The sequence below is a fragment of the Caretta caretta genome, chromosome 14 (assembly GCF_965140235.1).
Source record: "Caretta caretta isolate rCarCar2 chromosome 14, rCarCar1.hap1, whole genome shotgun sequence".
Taxonomy (NCBI): domain Eukaryota; kingdom Metazoa; phylum Chordata; order Testudines; family Cheloniidae; genus Caretta; species Caretta caretta.
The window spans coordinates 18,488,292-18,508,554 of record NC_134219.1 but is presented as its reverse complement, the minus strand read 5'-3'; the positions used below and the strand labels follow the sequence as shown (position 1 = coordinate 18,508,554).

At 44.5% G+C, this 20,263-nt stretch overlaps 1 protein-coding gene across 11 annotated transcripts in view; it reads left to right on the top strand.

Annotated features, from left to right (window-relative positions):
* The window catches only part of TNRC6C (trinucleotide repeat containing adaptor 6C), a 584,248-nt gene that overhangs the window by 41,484 nt on the left and 522,501 nt on the right, over window positions 1-20,263 (top strand). For all 11 annotated transcript variants that reach the window (XM_075119317.1, XM_048817810.2, XM_048817811.2 and 8 more), the window contains exon 3: window positions 12,491-12,553. In XM_075119317.1, coding sequence (XP_074975418.1) covers window positions 12,491-12,553 — 63 coding nt within the window. The remainder of the gene's footprint in view (window positions 1-12,490; window positions 12,554-20,263) is intronic.

Below are 20,263 nucleotides of genomic sequence, written 5' to 3'. Positions count from 1 at the left end.
TGTACCCATTTTAGCTCGAGTGGACTAAACCTTATGAATGCAAACTATTCCCATTACTCACACCCTTTGGTGACCCAACCTTTTAAGGACATGCTTCTTTGCATTCCTCTGGGTGTGAGCATCCATTATGATTTACTGCGCACCAACACTGAACATGAAGCTGTATCATTTGTAGATGACATACTCCCCCGGTTCAAGGTGTGACGGTGCACTCCATAAGGCTTTATAGAAATATGCTTATGAATATATATGACATAACTGGAATATGTTCTATGCTACATATGCCATGTAACATATCTATGTAAAGGTTATGATCTACTGCATCTATTAATCCTATTTGTATGCATGTATCACTTTTGTATTTGAAGTTATGAATATTGGCCGTGTACTGGCTTGATTTCTAAATAACCTTAGTAGAGCATTTGGTCAAATCCTGGAGAAAGGAATTCGCAAAGTTAAGTGCCCAGTCAAGAAGCACTTAAGGAACAATGCATCTTGGAATGCTCCAATCCACATAAGACGTCTTCCTGGAGACATTCAAGATACCATGTGGGCAATGGCTGCTGCCTGTAAAAACTGTGAGTTATGCATGGACATGTGACTTGCCCAGGTGACTCCATCTTGGAGCTGGACTTTGCATAGGAGAGAGCAGGGCCGGTGCAACCACTAGGCTAACTAGGCGGTCACCTAGGGCACCAAGTGGTTGGGGGCACCAAAAAGCGGTTCCCTGGCTTGGCAGGGAGGAGCCGCCTTCCGGAGCCACCGGAGAGCCAGAGTGTCGGCTTGCAGGGGCGGTGAGCCTCAGTCATGGAGGAGCCGGCATGGCGCAGGGGGGCAGCGCCGCTAGTGGGGAGTAGCTGCACCCCTTGCCCCTCCTGCCCAGGCTGCAGCCTGGCGTCCCACCCCCGGGGACTCCTGCAGGCTGCAGCAGATGCATGTGGGCGGCGGCCCCCGTGTGCCCCCTGGCACCTTCCTCACCATGCTCAGGCTCTGCGGCTCCCAGGCATGTGAGCCGCCGCCACCCCTCCCGCTGCCTCAGCACTCCGCAGGGGAGGGGCTGTGTGCGCGGCAGCCCGGCAGTGTGTTTTGCCTCAACATGGAGCCAGCGTCTGACCAGCATGAGCATGGTAAGGGGAGTCCCGGGGGGCAGTCAGGGAGCAGGGAGAGGGTTGGATGGGTCTGGAGTTCTAGGGGGGGCCTGTCAGGGGTAGGGAGTGTGGAGAGGGATAGGAGCAGTCAGGAGACAGGGACCGGGGGGGTTGGATGGGTTGGGAGTCCCGGGCATCTGTCTGGGGGCGGGGGTGTGAAGAAGGGCGAGGACAGGTAGGGGGTAGGGTCCTAGGGGGGCAGTTAGGATGGGGGGGGTCTCAGGAGGGGGCAGTCAGGGGACAAGGAGTGGGGGGGTTGGGAGTTCTGAGAGGGGCAGTCAGGGGGTGGGAAGTGGGAGGGAGTGGATGGGGCGGGGCTAGGGCAGGGCTCTTCCCCCCCCCCTTCTCTTTTTTTGATTGTTGAAATATGGTAATCCTAGGCGAGGAGGGAGCAGGGGGGCACATGGAGGCCGGCATCTGCATGCATCCGCTGCAGCCTGCAGGAGCCCCCGGGGGGTGGGGGGTGCCGGGCCACAGCCTGGGCAGGAGGGGTGGGGGGGCGGCTGCTCCCCGCGAGAGGCATCGCTGCCTTCGCAGGGCTGCTGCCCCCCCCCCCGTGCTGCGCTGGCTCCTCCATGGTTGGGGCTCGCTGCCGCCGCAAGCGGAACACTCTGGCTCTCCAGTGCCTCTGGAAGGCAGCTCCTCCCTGCCGAGCTGCTGCAGCGGCCCAAGCCTGGCAAAGCCAGTGAGTGGACTTGGGGCGGGGGCCACCGGGGTTGGTGGGGTGGGGTGGGGTGGGGAGGGCTCGCGGGGGGGCTGTGCACCCTCCAGGGGAGTTCAGGGGGCAGGAAGGGGGGAACCTGGTCTGGGGAGCAGCCCCACAGCTGGCCCCTGGGGCCTATAAAGGCTTGTTGAGATTTGCCCAGCAATGAACCAATGTGGGGGGGGGTGAGCGGGGAGGGGGGCAAGGTGGAAGTTTTGCGTAGGGTGCAAAATATCCTTGCACTGGCCCTGGGAGAGAGGAGGGGATCTCCACCCACAAGAGAAAGTCTATTTCAGCCCATGGGAGACCTCTCCATTTTGTCTTCAGCTGGCTAAGGAGATAGCTTCTCCACCCCCAAGGATACCTGAAAGAAACTGGAACAAAGGACAGTAACTACAGGGGGTGTAAGTGCTTGCTGGACCCAGACTAGAAGGAGGCTAGTCTGTAAAAGAGAGCTTACTGGAACTGGTGAGGTTTTTATCTGTATTCAGTTTGATTTGACATAGACTTGCGTGTTTTATTTTATTTTGCTTGGTAATTCACTTTGTTCTGTCTGTTATTACTTGGAACCACTTAAATCCTATTTTCTGTATTTAATAAAATCACTTTTTACTTATTAATTAACTCAGAGTATATATTAATACCTGGGGGGGGGGGGGCGCAAACAGCTGTGCATATCTCTCTATCAGTGTTATAGAGGGCGAACAATTTATGAGTTTACCCTGTATAAGCTTTATACAGGGTAAAACAGATTTATTTAGAGTTTGGACCCCACTGGGAGTCAGCATCTGAGTGTTTAAGGCAGGAACACTTCTGTAAGCTGCTTTCAGTTAAGCCTACAGCTGTTAGGGGATGTGCTTCAGACCTGGGTCTGGGTTTGCAGCAGGCTAGAGGGTCTGGCTCAAACCAGGCAGGGCACTGAAGTCCTAAGCTGACTGGGCAGGAAAGCAGGAGCAGAAGTAGTCTTGGCACATCAGGTGGCAGCCCCCAGGGGATTTGTGTGATTCAACCCATCACACAAGGGTGCTTTAGGTAGACAATACAGTTCAGCCCAATAATACGCCTGTTTACTTGATAAAGGTGCAATCTCCCGAAAGAGTGCAGATTATTTTAGGGCGAGATCCCCAGTGGCTGTAAACTGGCATTGCTTCTTTGCCTTCAAAGAGTCAATAGAGCTGTACTGACTGGCCCATTGACTTCAGTGGAGCTCTCCCTATGGACACCAGCTAATGCTCTCACCTTCTCTTCCTCAGACCACCCCACCTCCCCATTTTTACATCAACACTTTTTATGACACAAGAACAAATAATAAGCGAAGTCGTCCTCTATTCCAGTCTCCTGCGGGGTCGGGAGTCTCAACTAGTCAGGGCTTGTACAGCACTTCTCAGTGCTAAGCATTATCATGACTTTAAAAAAAACAAAATCAGGGCCAAATCTCCCCTCACCTACTGGTACAACTCAAGTGGGGCTGGCTGGGGTCTAAGTGAGGGTCCAAATCTCCCCTCTCCTGCAAAGGTCAGTCTTTCAATGAGCAGCCCAGTTGCTTGTTTTGCAGATAAAATTATTAAATTGGTTTTTTTTGACAGGTATATGCCAATTTGGAGTATTCCCCTTTAAACATTTCTTTAGCCATGCTGAGGTGATGGCCAAATACAGAAGACTCCAGCTCATGTAAATGATCTTCCCTGCCTCCCCCAACTCAAAGAACTCAGAAGAGCAGATCAAAGTGGCTGTGTGCCTCATACGATGTGGGTGCTAATATGGAGCCTTGTTTGAATAATAATTCTTCATCGCTGACATGAGGCAAGGAGGACAGAGACAGATTCCCAGAGTCCATGCTTTTTTCCCCTCCTGCAGGACAAAGAATGGGAACTATGAGTGAATTTGCTGGTTTCCAGATTGACACAGAGCAAATGCAGTCACTGGTAATCAGTGCATACAAGAATTTATCACCTCTGCAGATTACGAAGTGGGGAGCAGGTGTCTGACCTGCAATGACAAAAACACGGAGTGGCAGTGGGGGAGGAAGTTGGTGGGGAGAAAACAGATAAGATGTCATTTTTCAGCACAGTTTTTCTCTCCGTAATGTTCTCCTAGATTATGGGAAACAATCATGGGACATGAGATGCTGGTGTTTTATGGTGTCAATGGGGTTTAAGGTTTTAGGTGCAAAAAAAATGTGATGTTTAGATTCTGTATATTATGGGGCATTTATAGGGCACACTAGGGATTTTTTATCATTACTTATTTAGTTGAGGCAAGAAGGATAAATTGGATTCTGTATCCAAGCACTCGCATCTAAAGGAAATTAAAAGGAATGAACTTGGCCTCCACTTGGGGCAGAAATCAGCACAGGAATGACCCTCACTAAATTAAAGAGCTACTCTTGCCTCAAAGAAAATGCTGAGAGTTACTCAGTGCGTGAACCTTTTCCCTTCCCATATGGTGTGTTTTCTGGATTTCCCTTTCCTTATTCTTTGTTAGTAGGGATATTGCCATTTAAAAAAAAAAAAAAAAAAGCATCACTGCTCCCGTAGAGCTCTTTTGCTCCCTCCTGTAGGTGCACGTCTCCGCCTGACAAACCACTCTACTTACCGTGGATGTGATTATGTTGTCACTGAGCAAATTCCAACCTCTACTCAGGTGTCAATCCATTGACTTCAGTGGAGTTGCATCTGGTCACGCTAGATCTGAAATCACCCCATGCCACTAATGAGATGGATACTTTGCCCTGTTTTAGGGCCTTCCATCTGAGGATGACAGAATGTTTTACAGACATTCATTAAGCATCATAGCACCCATGGGAGGTAGGGAAGTATTATGCTCATTTTGCTAGAGATGTTCTCAAGCTGCAAAATTCAGATGCAGCTCCCAAATACCCCATAGTTGAGAGCTATTTGGATCCAAGCTTTCAATATAGGTTCACTGTTTCATTTTACAGGTGGGAAAAGTGAGGCACAGTCAGGTAATGTGACCTTACAGAAGGTGACACAGTCTATGTTAAAGCCAGAAATACAATCCAGGGCTCCTGTCTCCCAGTCCTACACTAGACATTAACCACTAGATAATCCGTCATCTCTTAAGATGGGGAACTGGTAAAAGAAGCGGATGAACGGTTAAAGATCCTTTTCTCTTGCAAATGTACTTAACGCTGAAAAGGAATGACAGAAACAGAATCTTGCCCCATGACCTGGTAACTGGGCATGAAGCACCAACATTTCATGAAGCCACTAGAACTGCTGAGACTTCATAGACTCAACGGCCAACATCATGCTGACGACACCTAGCTCTATCTAGCCTTTGCTATGTATGACAACACCGCTGTCACTGAGCTGGCCCAGTGCTTGCCTCGAGATCAGCTCATGAATGAAGAATACCTAGTTGAAGCTGAACCTAAACAAGACAGAGATGATGCTAGTTGGCAGAGGGAAACGTTTTGAGATGTTTTTAGCCACTTTGCGGTCTCCACTGCTTGAAGATGCACAACCTCAGCTGGTCAATGGAGTCGACAGTGTCGGAGGCTCCTGGATTCCTTGCTGATGTTGAGCTCTCAATAGCAGCATCTGCAAGTAATGCACTCTACAACGGGCCCGGAGGCCACTTCCCATCGTACAGAATCTGGACTCAGTTATATATGTTTTTGTCACCTCCAGGCTGGACTACAGCGACTGTCTCTGCTGCCATTGAAGTGGTGACAACCTGGATTTGACCCCTGAGCAACTTTTTCATTAACTGTGCTGCATATGTCAATTAATTTCAATGAACTCATTCTCCTGATGCTCTAGAGCAGGAAACTCCCAACCAGCACAGAAGGCAGAAGTCTGGCTCCTCCACAATGTAGGCTATGGTGAGCACATGCACATCAGACTTGTTCTCTGCTCTCTACCTTAGCTTTCTATAGACTATTGAGCCAAATTAAGGTTGCAGCCCTTGTCTTTGAGGTATTCAAGGGTTTGGGCTAGTGATATATAAAAGATCACAAAGGTCCAGGATCAGGACTGGAGTCCACAGCTCCCCTCTGTTGACACAATGGCGCTTTCCAGCAGAAGGATAAAGCTTGTCTTTCTTGGGGGGTGGTCCCAGACTGTGGAAAGAGTTCCCACAGGATCAAAGACATGCCATAAATCTCATTCCCTTCTGCTTCAAGTGCAAGGTGCTCTTCTTTGACGTTAGATTTCTAATAGAAACACATAGCATAGTGTCTGTATAATACATTAAATACAGTTAAAATAGTAAAAGTAAAAAAATCTCCAAATAGTTTCCTTTGGGGGGTGGGGGTGGGGGGAACCACAGGTGCCACATGCTAGTCATGTCTCTTAATGCATTTCTGCAAAGTGTTCAGATACTATGGGAATGAGGGCTCTGTGAGAGCCCGGATATAATAGAATTTCAGTCACTTTGTCTCTGGGTCTGTGCCTATTGCACCCACATTCCTCCCCCATTGCATGGGAGGCACAACTCCATGCCCGTCTGCTCACCCACACGCTCCTCTTGCACATTCCTGTGAGGTGAGATCCCCCTGTCTGGCCTGCATACGTGCATCCTCCTCCCCCCCACAGCAGAACCACTGGGGCTTTGAGTCTTGCACACCCTTATAAAGAGGGACACAGTGCTTAATTGGTGCCTGGGCTTTCCAGGGCTGAGCTCCAGCACCTCTGGGCTTGGCTATTCGTAGCCCCAGCACCTCTGGGCTTGCTGTGTCAGTTACGAAAGTAAAAAAACTGCTTGAGCCCTGGCACCAAATTGCTTCAGCTCTGGCACCTCTTTCATTGCAAATTAAGCACTGGTGGGACTGAATTTGGTTCTTCATTCTGGTTTTGGAAAAGCGCCCAATGAATTTAATGGCAATTCTCCCATATAAGAATTGATCCCGTGGGATTCTAACCCATGTGAATTATACAGCAATCACCTGATTAGTCTCTTAATTTCCTTTGTTGCAAGAGGAGCAGCCTTGATACACTGTCCATCCTTCTGTAATTTCCAGGATACACCCCAATGGCTGGCAGCCTCATACCCCACTGCACTGTGATTTTGTCAGACTGTATAAGCTAAGAAGTGCCCAGCAATATTGTACATCGGTTTGGGACAGGAAGTGAAGTATAATATGGTATCCAATGGAACTGCAGAGGGAATTTAGGTTAGCAGAATGTAATTACCCAAGCCAGGATTGAGAAGACACCAAGCCCAATAGCCTTTATGCTGGGGAAAGAGCTCCAGCATCTTTAATGATGAGGAGTTCAGAGCGGAGTGCAGATTCAGATAGAACTGTTGTTTGAATGAGGCTGCAAGGTGAAGCCTGTACTAAGTAGGGGAGGTGGAGACCATGAGCTCACACCTTTAAATTCCCCAGAATCCCAAATGTATTGGCAAATTAAAGTAGTAAAAGAGATTGAGCATGTTTTCAGTACACATTCTAAGTACAATATCATATGTCTGTCTTTGGTCTTTGTGAACTCAAGTGTTCTGAGGATTGAAATGAAGGAAGGACAGCTAGTCCAGCCTAAACTTTTGCCCATATGCTTCTTAAAAATCTAAACTGTTCTTTTATTTAGGGTTGGATACCTGGCCCCGTTCCAGCCTTTTTTAGATGCGAGAAAAACAGCAGGCCCCAGTTCTCCATTCAGTGCAAGTGTCCTGGTACTGTGGGCTTCTCAGACCAGGCATGCATCTAGTCTGGTATCCTGCCTCTGACAATGGTGTCCATAATGGAATAACTATCATATATTTGGAGCTGATTAGCATAACTGACAGGAAACTCCTGGGCACGGGAGATGTCTCACAAAGCTATATAGACTGTATATGCTGCTTGGAAGCCAATGGAGGAAGGAGGAGGATGGGGGGAAGGGAGTTACATGTATTTTTGTGAGGCCTTTAATCTGACATCACCTGTGGCACTATTAGTAATTCACAGCAATCTCTTTCTGGTCCAAGGAACAGCGAAGCCAGAGAGCATCACCAAGTTTACCACGAACAATACGCCAGGGCCTAGCAAAGAGTCCAGCAGACCTCCGTTTTAAAATATAGATAGAGGAAAAAGAGAAGGGACTGAGGCTGGATGGGAGGGCTGAATTCCCCTCTGATGCAAGCAGACACAACTCCATGCATTTCAGTGCAGCTATGCCAGCAGAGAATTTTTCCCAAATACTGTAAACCAGCGGTTCCCAACCAGGACTCCGGGGACCCTGGGGGAGGGCCGTGAGCAGGTTTCAGGGAGGCCACCAGGCAGGGCCAGTGTTAGACTTGCTGGGGCCCAGGGCAGAAAGCTGAAACCCTGTGTGTGGGGCTGAAGCCTGGGGCTCCTAGCCCTGCCACCTGGGGCTGAAGACAAAGCCTGAGCAACTTGGCTTTGTACGGGGAACCCTGTGGTGTGGAGCCTTGGGCAATTGCCCTGCTTGCTGCCCCCAAATGCTTGCCCTGGCTTTTATATGCAGAAAAACAGTGGTTTTGGCACTGGTGGGCTGTAGGGTTTTTATAGCGAGTTTGGGGTGGGGGTGGGGGGGCTCAGAAAGAAAAACATTGATGACCCCTGCTATAAACAATGGCACAATGGAGTAGTGTGATCTGCCCAGATTCAGATCAAGAACCCCACCTCCTCTTGACATGCTGATGATCCTAGAAACTCTTTCTACTCATGGGAGCTGCTCACAGCTTTTTGTATTACTCTTTGTCTAACTATATATAATCAAACTTTGAAGATGGCACTTGTGGGAGTGCAGCGTTTTGTTTTACCTAGATCTGCAACAGCCCTCCTGCTAGTAATCTGAGCAGGAATAATCATTTGAGAGGGAAGCTAATTAAATTAAAAAGATGATCAAACTGGAGGGATAAACCTTTTGATGAAGAAGCGCTGGGGAAGCATAGGGGGATGGGGATGGGGATGAAGGCACATATCTCTTTGAATCATCAATGTCTCAGGGCAAGGTTGCTTCAGCCATAGTGAGTATCCCTATGAATTATCTCCTGCTTTTATTATCTGTTTCTACCAGGAAAAGACGTGGGGGGAACTAACTTTTTTTTTTATTTGGACAGACTTAAAGAAGTGGCATCAAATTTGAAGGGCACCCAATCAATCTGTTGTCCTAGCTGCATGAAATTGTATTTCCCTGCCACTTCATATCTTATTTGCAGCAGCTGGGCTGTAAGTCATTGGTGATAACATTCTTTATTATGCAGTCGTGTTTATGAACTGAGCCTGGAAAGAGATGATAGAAATATGCAGCAATATGCAAAGGGGGGGAATGAGGGAGGGGGAATAAATGCTAGTTGCTAGGGCAACCATGGGGCTATTTTGGGCATCAAATTTTGCAGATGCTGAAAAGCATTTTCATGTGATGGCTGGTCTCTCCGGGAAGGGAAGGGGAGAGAGGACACACAATAAACTGGGAAGATAATATTCAAGAAGGCAGCAATTTAATTTTTTCAGTAGTTTCATCTTTTTAAAAAGTATTAAAACCAAAAAAGTTGATATAACCTAGTTAGCAGGAAAGCTGGGAGTTTTAAAGAATAATAGAAAAAGACAGCCTAGGAATTTAGGAATCTTCACTTCAACTTCTTACGAGCACCAAGTGAGATTGTTTAAATCTAGCAAGTACTGTCAACCCTGGGGTCTGTAATCGCTTTCGTTCATAACCAGTCCAGTTCACAATAAACTAATGCAAACTTTCCTTCCTGAAAAGATCCTACCTGCCTCATAAACCACGATTAGCCTGTGTGCTTGGGCTGAGCCCCCACCCCTGCAACAAGAGCTAAAGACGTGAATTCCCAAAGACCCAATTGGACTTTTCAGGGACCCTGGTTTGTCAAAGGGAGAGAGGCAGCTATTTTGTCTCCGCCTTTAGCTATATAAATACCACTGATCTCTGTTAAAATTCCAAAGTATCTAAATAATGGGAATTGTTCTAGTCACAGCTCAATATTTCTAGAGTACCAGTGTTGGTCAAGATAATGGCTCAACTCACTATCATTTAAGGGCTAGTTTTCTGTTTCTTTTATTTTAAATAGTCTACAATGAATTTAATGCTGATGAAAGGTGCCAGCGCAAGGACTTTGTACAGGGACTTGAACCAAGGTATCCTCTCACGCTACATAGTTTCACCTCAAAGCCCAGAAGGTGCTGAGGGCTAGCGTGGAGTCACTCTGATTTGCACCAGCTGAGGCTCTGGCTGGAGCCATTTGCAGCTGTTTAAAGTGGGTGTGAAATTCTGTTAGATCAGAATTCTGCCCTCACAGCTGTGGTAACATTTTACACAGGTGAAAAGAATTGCATGAAGAGGAAGGTAAGGGAGAGCCAGGCTCTCAAACCACAGAACAGGTAAAGCAGTAGCAGCAGGTGGAGGTTCCTCACAGGATCTGTTTGCATCTAGCAGCCTGAATGAAGAATCCCTTTATAATCCTTGTATCCAAGGTTTGTCTGTTTCCCTACCATGAGAGATACTAGCCCCATCCCAGTTGCCCTAGAGAATCCTTTTCTCCAGCTTGATATTGCATAAATTAAGCAGAATCCAAATAAAAAATAGCTTATGGCTATTTTGTGCAGCTCACACCTCACCCTTTCTCTAGAATTCTGAATGTATTGGCAAATTTAGCCAGGAAAAGGAATTGGAATAAGTTTTCAGCGAGGAACCTCCTCTAAGTACCATGTCACATGTTGGTGTTATTGCTCCCTGATAGTGTTTTTAATTAAACAGTTAGCAGTGGTGTTGAGATTCTCCTTCAATAATTAAATCACAGTAGTGAATAATTATAAAAGTGAATTGTTGAGTTCAACAGTCTCCAACTGAGGCAATAGGACCTGTTTCATTAAATTAATCCAAGTAATATGGAGGTAGATAACTATCATTCAGCCCTGCATGTCTGCCTCTTTTAGGTGACGTATATTCCCAATCTCATCTTCTTGTTCTTTCACCATTTCCTTCACTTCTCTTCTCCTAAAACAAATGTTGCTGCTGTCTTTTTTATTCACACATGGTGTGCTCTCAGCTTTGCCCTGGTAATGCATAGATTTTTAAGGCCAAAAGGGAATATTACAATCCTCTTAGTCTGACCTCCTGTATAACATGGGCCATGGAACTTCACCCAGTAAATCTTGCATTCTGCCTCTGTTTACTCAACTTCTAGCTGGCCTTTTGTGTTAAACAATTCTCTCTCATCTGGATTATCTCACTTTTAGTGAAGATGAGCCTAAGGTGCAACTGGCTCTGACCCCTTGAACTCTGGTGTTTAAATCTGAATCCAAACTTCTTGGCTCCCCCTAATATTTAGATTGTCTTCTTTACATTTTTAAAGCCCTTACTGTTATATCTTCCATATGCAAAATGCAAACAGATTGTTTGTTTGTCAGAATGACCTTTATTTGTTAAGAGAACAAAATTACATTTTTCATGAGAAGCACACACAGTAAGAGGATGTCTCTTTTGTTACAGTCTGTACTTAACTGAACACACAATGGGTGCCTGTCTTTGCAGACAGCAGTGTCCTTAGCGGGTGAAAGAGGCAGTGTAGGAAATAAACACACATGGGTGGGGGGATAATATTTCCCCTCAATGTTGCTAGACCTACATGATTTTGAAAACCTGTTTTAGTTCATCTCATGGCCTTTCGCTTCTACCCAGGGAGAATAAATCCAATTCCAATAACTATTGTGCAGATCTTAAGATAATTAAGCGGATTCCAAAATATTCTGGTGAGCTCTTCTTCAGGTCTAAGGAATGAAGCACACTCTCCTTCTCCAGACCTGAAGAAGAGCTCTGAGTAGCTTGAAAGTGTGCACCTTCCACCAACAGAAGTTGGTTCAATGAAAGATATTGCCTCACCTACCTTGTCTCTCTCAAAATCTGGGCCTGAGTCCCCAAACAGCCAGAGAGCTATGAAATGCAGCTGTTGAGAAACTTTTTTTCTTCTGCAAAGATCTGAACATTGATAATGGTTAATAACAGCAGGAAACTGGAAGCTCAGATTTCTGGGTACTGCTTCCTGATTTTGCTGTTGACTTCTATGTGAATTTGGACAAATTGTCTCTCTGTGCCTCAATCTTCTCATCTGTAAATTGGTATAATAGTATCTTCCTTACAGGAATGGTGTGAAAATGACAAATTTTTAAATTTTAAATGACAAAAATTTAAATTTTAAATTTTTAAAGTGCTTAGAAAGCCTTGGTTAATAGATGCTAAATATTCTTTGTTCTTATTACAGCTGGTCAAATTTTTCAAATATTGATAAAATTTCAAAGTCTGAAACAGAATCTTACAAAATTCTCACAAAATTTGCCCTTGTTTTTGAGTAGCTACTGACTTGGTTGAAATTTTCCAAATTTCAGAATTTAAAATTTTTAAAGTTTCAGAAAAGAGAAGGAAATTGGGGGCAAGAGGGGGGTCGTGGGAGAATAATGAAATTATCCCCTCCCTTTTTTTTTTAACCCGTTCTAATCAGCCCTCTTTAATGTGAGCCAATAGAGGTGTTGCAGAACTGGAAACATTTTTTGCCGTTTTATTGAGCTCCGTTCCACTTGAGCTCCTGGATTCTACAGGAAACAATCACCTCAAAATTGCAGCCATCTTAATATTCACTATTCAGTCTTTTATTACTGGAAGCACAGATATAAAACTTGAAAATAATGCAAATTCGATATTTTTTTTTCCAGGACATGGATGCGGCTTTTGAATTTAAAACCAAAGACAATCAAGATCTTGGTGAGAGAGAGAAGGTCAGTCTCATAGCTTTGTTTAATCAAAATTGAAATTGTGACATCTGTTTCCCCAACCCTCATTTAAAAAAAACACATCACTTCATTTTATGGGTTGATGTCTCCTCGGCTGCATAAGAGGGGAGGCACAGAAAGGTTTAAAAGAAGTTTTCTCTTCATAGTTTCTGCAAGTGGTGATAAGGGAGAAAGAATGACCAAGAGCTTAGGATGCTAACTTGGGAGACCCATGTTCAATCCTCTGTTCTGCCAAAGACTCCTTGTGTAAGTTTGGATAGTCATGTACTGTAGTCTCTCTAGTCCAGATCTATGAAGGCACCCCTGCAATCCACAAAACCCCTGTGAGGCTGCCACCTAAACTCACTCTGTGCGTAAGTCAAAGTTTCCTCAGTGCCTACATTTCTGCGCTGGAGCATGCACGCTGATGCCTCACTCTATGCGACTGAACATCTGTCTCCCACCTGAGGCCCTCTGTGATCCACAAACTGGGGGAAGTGAGGTGGAGGAGTGTCCATCTTAGGGCCAGAGGGCGAGAGAGAGAGAGAAACACTCGAGTCCAGTGGTTACAGCACCCACTTGGCAGGTGGAAGACCCAGGCTCCAGTCCCTCTGATCCAATCACTCTTTCATTATTCTACACAGTGAAAACACTTCAGTAGGAGAACTTTGGGAGCCCCTCATCATAATATCCCATAGCTCTGTGGTTAAAGCACCCTGTTCAAAACTTTTCTACCCCGTCAGCCTGAGGGGGGAATTGAACCCGGGTCTCCCCCATCCCAGGTAAGTGCTGTAATCACTGGGCTAAAAGTTATGGGTGGGCACCACTGTCTCCTCCTCCAGACATTTTATATGGAATGAGGCATCCACCTAACTCATTCTCACAAGAGATGACTCCAGGAGGTAGGTTCCCAGTTGTGGTTTGCTAGCAGTCCCTGCAGCCCAGTCTTACACACATAACTCTGTGAGATGGGTGGGGCTTAGCATACACCCCTCTGGCATGCTTAGATGGGGAGTTACCAAGCATGCTGGCTTTTGTGGATCGCTTTCTAAGACACCTAGTTCTCTCCATGCATTGTAGAGACAGCTTAGGAACCTGGCTCAGGCTTTGTGGATCACAGTGTTGTTTCAGTGATTTTTCTAGGCAACCGAGCCCTTTTGTGGGTCCAGGCCTCTGAGCCTCAGTTTCCCATCTGTAAAATAGGTAATAGGGAAGGACTATTTCAGAGGAGTGTTGGGTGAACAACTACATTAAAAACATTGTGAGGCACTCAAATACTAAGGTATTGTGGGGGTGGGGAGGACTTATGAATATCCTAGATTGATGGCAACTAATAGAACAATTTAAACTCCAGGACTAAGACAGTTTGTTAAAGGGATGAACTGAAAAATTACAAATTTATAAGTGAGTCCTCTTGGGGCTTGCAAAGGTCTCAAAGGATTGCTGGGTCTTTCAGCGGTAGAATTCCATTTGGTTCATAGCAAAGCATTAAGGCTCGAGCTTCTCTTTTTAAATGCTGTTGTTTTATTTGAAGGAGAAAGGACGTGGTTGTTTGTTTTTTAAAGCTGTTCAGTTGTGTTGTCTGTGGCTAATTCCTAGAGCTGGGTAGACACTACCAAAAAACTATCTGTGAATATTTGTTTGAAAAATTGTATTGTGAACTTTCTATTTTTATTGCTATACTTAAACCACATACTGGATATGGAATGATACATTTCATCCAAACTGTTACAAAAGTGGTAGGTTTCAGAGTAACAGCCATGTTAGTCTGTCTTTGCAAAAAGAAAAGGAGTACTTGTGGCACCTTAGAGACTAACCAATTTATTTGAGCATGAGCTTTCGTGAGCTACAGCTCACTTCATCGGATGCACACCATGGAAACTGCAGTAGACATTATATACACACAGAGACCATGAAAAAATACCCCCTCCCACCCCACTGTCCTGCTGGTAATAGCTTATCTAAAGTGATCATCAAGTTGGGCCATTTCCAGCACAAATCCAGGTTTTCTCACCCTCCGCCCCCACCCCCCCACAAACTCACTCTCCTGCTAGTAATAGCCCATCCAAAGTGACCACTCTCTTCACAATGTGTATGATAATCAAGGTGGGTCATTTCCAGCACAAATCCAGGTTCTCTCACTCCCTCACCCCCCTCCAAAAAACCACACACACAAACTCACTCTCCTGCTGGTAATAGCTTATCAAAAGTGACCACTCTCCCTACAATGTGCATGATAATCAAGGGGGGCCATTTCCAGCACAAAGTGGTAGAGATGTCATACAGCATTTCAGCATAACCATATTTTTTGCCAATATAAGAGTGTAAGAGAAGAGTATAGGTAAGACAAAAAGAAAACATGTTGTTGAATCAGTTTTTACCCCTTAACTAAAAATTAGCACAAACTAAACAATTCTGTTTCCCTAGGAAGTCCTTGAACCATCCCAGAAAAAAATGTTTCTGTACATCTATTTGTGTGTGAATGGCCTTCAGTTAAGGTAGCCTCCCACAGCAAGATGATCAGGGTTTAATTGAACATTTTTGAAGATGAAGTTTACTAATAACTCAGTGTGACAGAATTTGCACAATAATGGAACATTTTTACATTGCTAAACTCTGTGACAATTAAAATATATTCCAGAAAGCTGGGAATTTTAGTATGAAAGATTTTTAGTTAAGTTTTGTTTGTGTACATCCTTTTACCTCAGACTTACATACATATTGAATGTTACCAAGTTAGCAGAATGTTCCTAATGAATGGTCCTGGTACAACAAACCTTGCTTGGAGCTAAGAATTTAAAATATGTATTATATATTTTTAAAAGTTGACCATACTATAGCAGCAATGTACTGGTACCCAATGGAGAAGAGAGGAGCTACAATACCTGAGTCTTGAAATGTCAGCAGCTTTGGTCAAGATTTAATTTTCAAAAACATTCTTGATGGAATCCATCTCTGACTATATTTCAAATATATAAATCCTACGGAGAGATGGGCCTGAATCAGAATCCTGGATCTGAAAATCCTCACACTTTGAAATTTGGATCTTGAGCTAGATAGGAATTTTGTCACTGGCCCTTTATAAGTATCTTTTATAATGGCCTGAATTAAAACCCAGAAAACAAAACATCACAGGAGTTTGTGAAAGTTCAGATCCAGTCTCCACTTTGTAGCTAGGTCCCATCGCTATACATTTTGCAGACATAGTATATGATAGATGTATTTTAAAGTCCACTGGCTTCACCTGGGTTACTGAGGAGATGATTCATACAATAATAACCACTATTAAAATGTCATAAAATATATATTAAAAGCGAGGAAAAAATGGCATCTCTGACAAGTATGTCTGGGATACCTTATAAGGCATCCTCTATATAGTAGTATGGCACTTTAAATAAGAATGCATCAAATATCAGAAATGAGTGTTGAAATTGGAGCTGATCCTGGAACACTTGTAATCAATGAGATTACTGTGTGAGTAAGAATCACTAGCATGAGCAAGGATTTGAAAGTGCCAGCCATATTGTGTTCACTGTAAATGTGGACTTGCTGTAGACCGCAAGCTCTGTTGGGAAAGCGACCAGTCAATCATTTCTGATGCGCAGCCCCATGATTCATTTTCTCTTGTTATCAGATGTCAGGGCAAGACTCCCCAATAGCTGTCAGCTCTTCAAGTTTCTCTCTCGTGTTAGCTTCACAACTATTAATGAGGCGTCCATCTAGAGGCAGAGTTCTGGTGAGGCCTTTGGTTTTATCGGGACTGTGAGCTTTTGGTTGCATGGTTGTTTAATCCTCTCAGTAAGCATCCCGTTTTCACACATAACTGGAGGGGGTTTTGTTAAATGTAATGAGTATATTTAATTTACGAGAGATTTAAGAGACTAGAATTGCAAAGTAAGATTCTGGAACCTTCACAAGCGATGAGTGGAACCTCCCTCCACTAGTAGTTCCACTAACGTCAATGGGCCTACTGACCGAGTCAGGTGTTGTTCATGTTAAATAGGAAGCAGAGCTTTACAGGCCCTATCCAAGCAACCAGCTATGTGGTCTTCTGAGACATATAAACCTACCTCTAGTGGATACTATAGTGGAAAACTTTCAGCTGGTTCCTACAGTTTCCACTTGGCAACTGGGTTTTAGAACAGAACAATAAGGCTATTGGTGTACTGGCCCCTGGAGCTACTGGCCCTCCAGCTGACCCAACAGAGACTAGCAGAAATCAGTAGAGACCAGATGAAGGACTCAAATTAGCTGCGGGAAGGATGGGGATCCCATAACTAGGTAGATAGGTGCTCAGGGCAAAATATAAAATCTACCAACTCTGCAGGCAGGAATAGATGAGATGTAAATAATCTCCCCATCTTGAGCATCCCTACTATCTACTGCATTAGCCTCTTCCTTTTCTCCTCCCACTCGAGCTTGCAGGGGGTGGGAATTTCTCCTGGGGAAAGGGAGCTGCTTCCTTGGCCAAAGGTTGTGGAACCATGTTGAAGAAGCAGCAACAGAGTCCAAGGGAAATCAGTAGGCCCTCCCTGTGCACGGAAAACCTGTCATGATTATCCATTTAACTAAAACACTCATGTCATAGGGCTATTTTAGTATTATTTCTACCGTCCTCAAAAGTGTGCCAGGCACTTTATAGACAAAACAGAAAGGCATAGTCTCTGCCCCCAATATGGTCCAAACTGACACATGACAAGTGTAGGTAGCAAATGTTACCTTACAGCACATAGTAAGTTTGCTAGCTATTTGGTTCAGCTGATGATCTTGACGGTACAGGTAGTTTAATACATAATAATTATTAGTGACTCCATTCTTGTAGGTACTGGGGAAGAAATCGGTATCAAGAGAGTGTGGTGGCTTGGAGGACCTGTAATGGGACAGTATTCTGTACATGAGGGTAGCATGGCTGAGGGAGAAGCAGACAACTTAGGCTTTGAGGCTGATATCACTATGAAGTTGGAGGCTGGGATAATAAGAAAAGCGGTTAAATGGGAGATGTCAGTTGGGGCTGAATTACGGAGAGCCTTGTAAGTGAGGATCCGAAGTTGAAACTTGATATAGTGGAGGAGGAGCTAGAGGAGAGACTCACAGATGTGGTCAGACCAACAGGCAAGGAAGATAGTTATCGTGGTTGTATTTTGGGTAGACTGGAGGGGGTGATGTGGGTATTTGGAAGGCCAGCAATGGGTACATTTCAGGAATTGAAATGGGAGATAATCAGGAGTATAACTGTTGGGATAGAGAGGAAGGGACAGATCTTGGAAATGTGAAGGAAGAAATGGTAAGATGTGGACATGGCCTATTGGTTACAATGTTCTTCCCCAAAAGGCTGAATCCAGGCATTAAACTTCATTATTTTCTCATGCAGCTTCTTTTAATTCTAAAACACTGGATTCTTGGGTCACAGAAATGTCACTCCAGAGAGTGAGGCAAATTTCACTCAGAGGTTCTAGCAGATTTTTAAAACATGTCTTTAAATAAAAATTATGCAGGGTTGCCTGCACTCACCCACATTCTCCCATGATACAATGAAGCAGGTAGCACTGTTTGAGTGAACTTCAGGCACTAATGGTTTGGAAAGATCAACTGGTGCTGAAACATGGCAATTCCACAGTTGTGATAGGACCAACAGGATTATGCTGACTTCAGGTATAGAATAAACAGCAGAAGCAGGTGCACCAATGGGGAAAAAATAAAAAGGATTCTAATTTCCGCTGATGGCAGTAGTGGTCAAACACAAGCAAGGAGAAATACCAAAAATATGAACCCCACTATCAGTTAGCAGTTGCTCTGTTTATTTGGGTTCTGCATGAGAATGTGCAGTTCTTTAAAGGACAGGTAAGATGGTAACTTGCCTGTTGTTTGCTTTTACTGTAACACTACCTGTTACTCTACTTTCAGGTCCTTGTGTACCTCCAGGTCCTGATGGAACCCCTTAGGGCAGAAACCTCTGCCCCTTCCTTTTGCCCAGGACCAGGTAATAGGCTGTAACCCAGATGAGTGAATTACTTACCTCTCATTAGAAGATGGAGATAATTTCAGAGAGAAAGTTATCAGAATGGACCCTTTCTTTTCAAATAAATTAGCTATAGCAAGCTATCTTTTGGTTTATTAAACACCTTACATTTTTAACATCAAGTTAATCTAAGAAAGAGAGGTATTACAGAAAATAAAATTTAACCTTTAGCCACATCACTTCAAGAGAAGCCTGGGGAAGTTAACCTATTAGCTACAAAAAAGATAGGAGAGATTATGTATTCTGAGATCTTCACTCCATTGGAAAGCACTACTCTCTGACCATCCTCTCATCTACATTGAGTCTCTGCCTCTCATCACTTCCCTTGGGATTTATCTTCCTCCTGACTCTGGTCTACTTTCATATAAGTTGAATTCCCTCTTCAATTTCCCAGAGAAGGTAGGAAGGAATACTGGTTGAACTGCCTTTAGGATTCATCCTGTCTGACTGAGAGCCTTTTCCTTTCAGACAATTCAAAATTTCTTTCTGAGTTTCCACCTCCCCTCTTCAGATGTGCTGAACAATCTCTCTCTACAGGATACCCACTGAATGTATAATTTTTAACCACTCTGTCTGTCAGATCCACAAAAGCTGTTACTGGAGGTGTTTGCATAAAAGAGCTCCTCTCTAGGTATCAGAGCCATTGGCAATGCTCTAGACAGTATCCAACAGGGCTGATCGGGACTGGATGCTTTAGTCTCCTTGACTTAATGGCTATGTACATCTTCTTACTGTATCCTCCCCATCAATTCCCTTCTGCATTAGCATTCTGGTTGTGCCCAGCCATGTAAAGAAATGAAGTCTGGAAGCTCTTAGTTTCAGACAAGACAGATTCTTATATTATCAAAAATAAAATTTAAACCATAAGTCGAGATAAATCAGAGAAGATAATGGGCTTGATCCTTGGGTCTGGCTGAGCGCCTATAAGTGCAGACCTGAGCATGCTGTGGAAAAGACAGCTTTATATAGTACACACACCCCACAAGCCTCGGGGTGGTGACTGAGGGTCACTCTGGCCTCTGAAGCGATATAAAGCAGCCTAGGATTTGCTCTAACTTGTGCAGGCTGATAATAGTCGCCAAGGGACTATTAAACCAGGTAGGGATCATTGGGTCACAGCAGTGTTCATGCTGTGTCCCTGATGCCAAGAGTTGTGATGCAAAGGGAGGTGCAGAGGCAGGGAGTTCTCAGCTGGGTGATTGAGCCAACTTTATAGCCTGTTTGGGCAGCCAGAACATCACAAAAGGGCTTTAGCAGGGGCAAGATCCTGGCCAAAATGGGCATACTGCATCGCCATGCCACTCATCTGTATGTCGTTGGTCTTCACAATCAGAAATAAAATATTTAGTTAAGTTTTGGATGGACTCTCAAACAGACAAAATCAGAAGTGACCCAAAGTCATTACCCAAGATCTAAAGGCTTTTGGGGTCATCTGTGAGATGAGTTTGAGGTCTAAGTCCTGTTCTGACTGAACAGACGTTCATGGGATGGAACCACCACCTAACAAATACCTTTTGAAGTCCTGGATTAAGTTAGACCATGGAATCTTAATTACTTTTATTTTAGATTAAGGAAAACCAGCTACAAGAAAAAACAGAAGTGAAGTCTCCAGGAGAGAGCAATGTGTGTCTCTCTCATCTGGAATAGCCTAAAACAACACTGGGAATAAAATGAGTGTGTTCTCTGTACACAGGCGA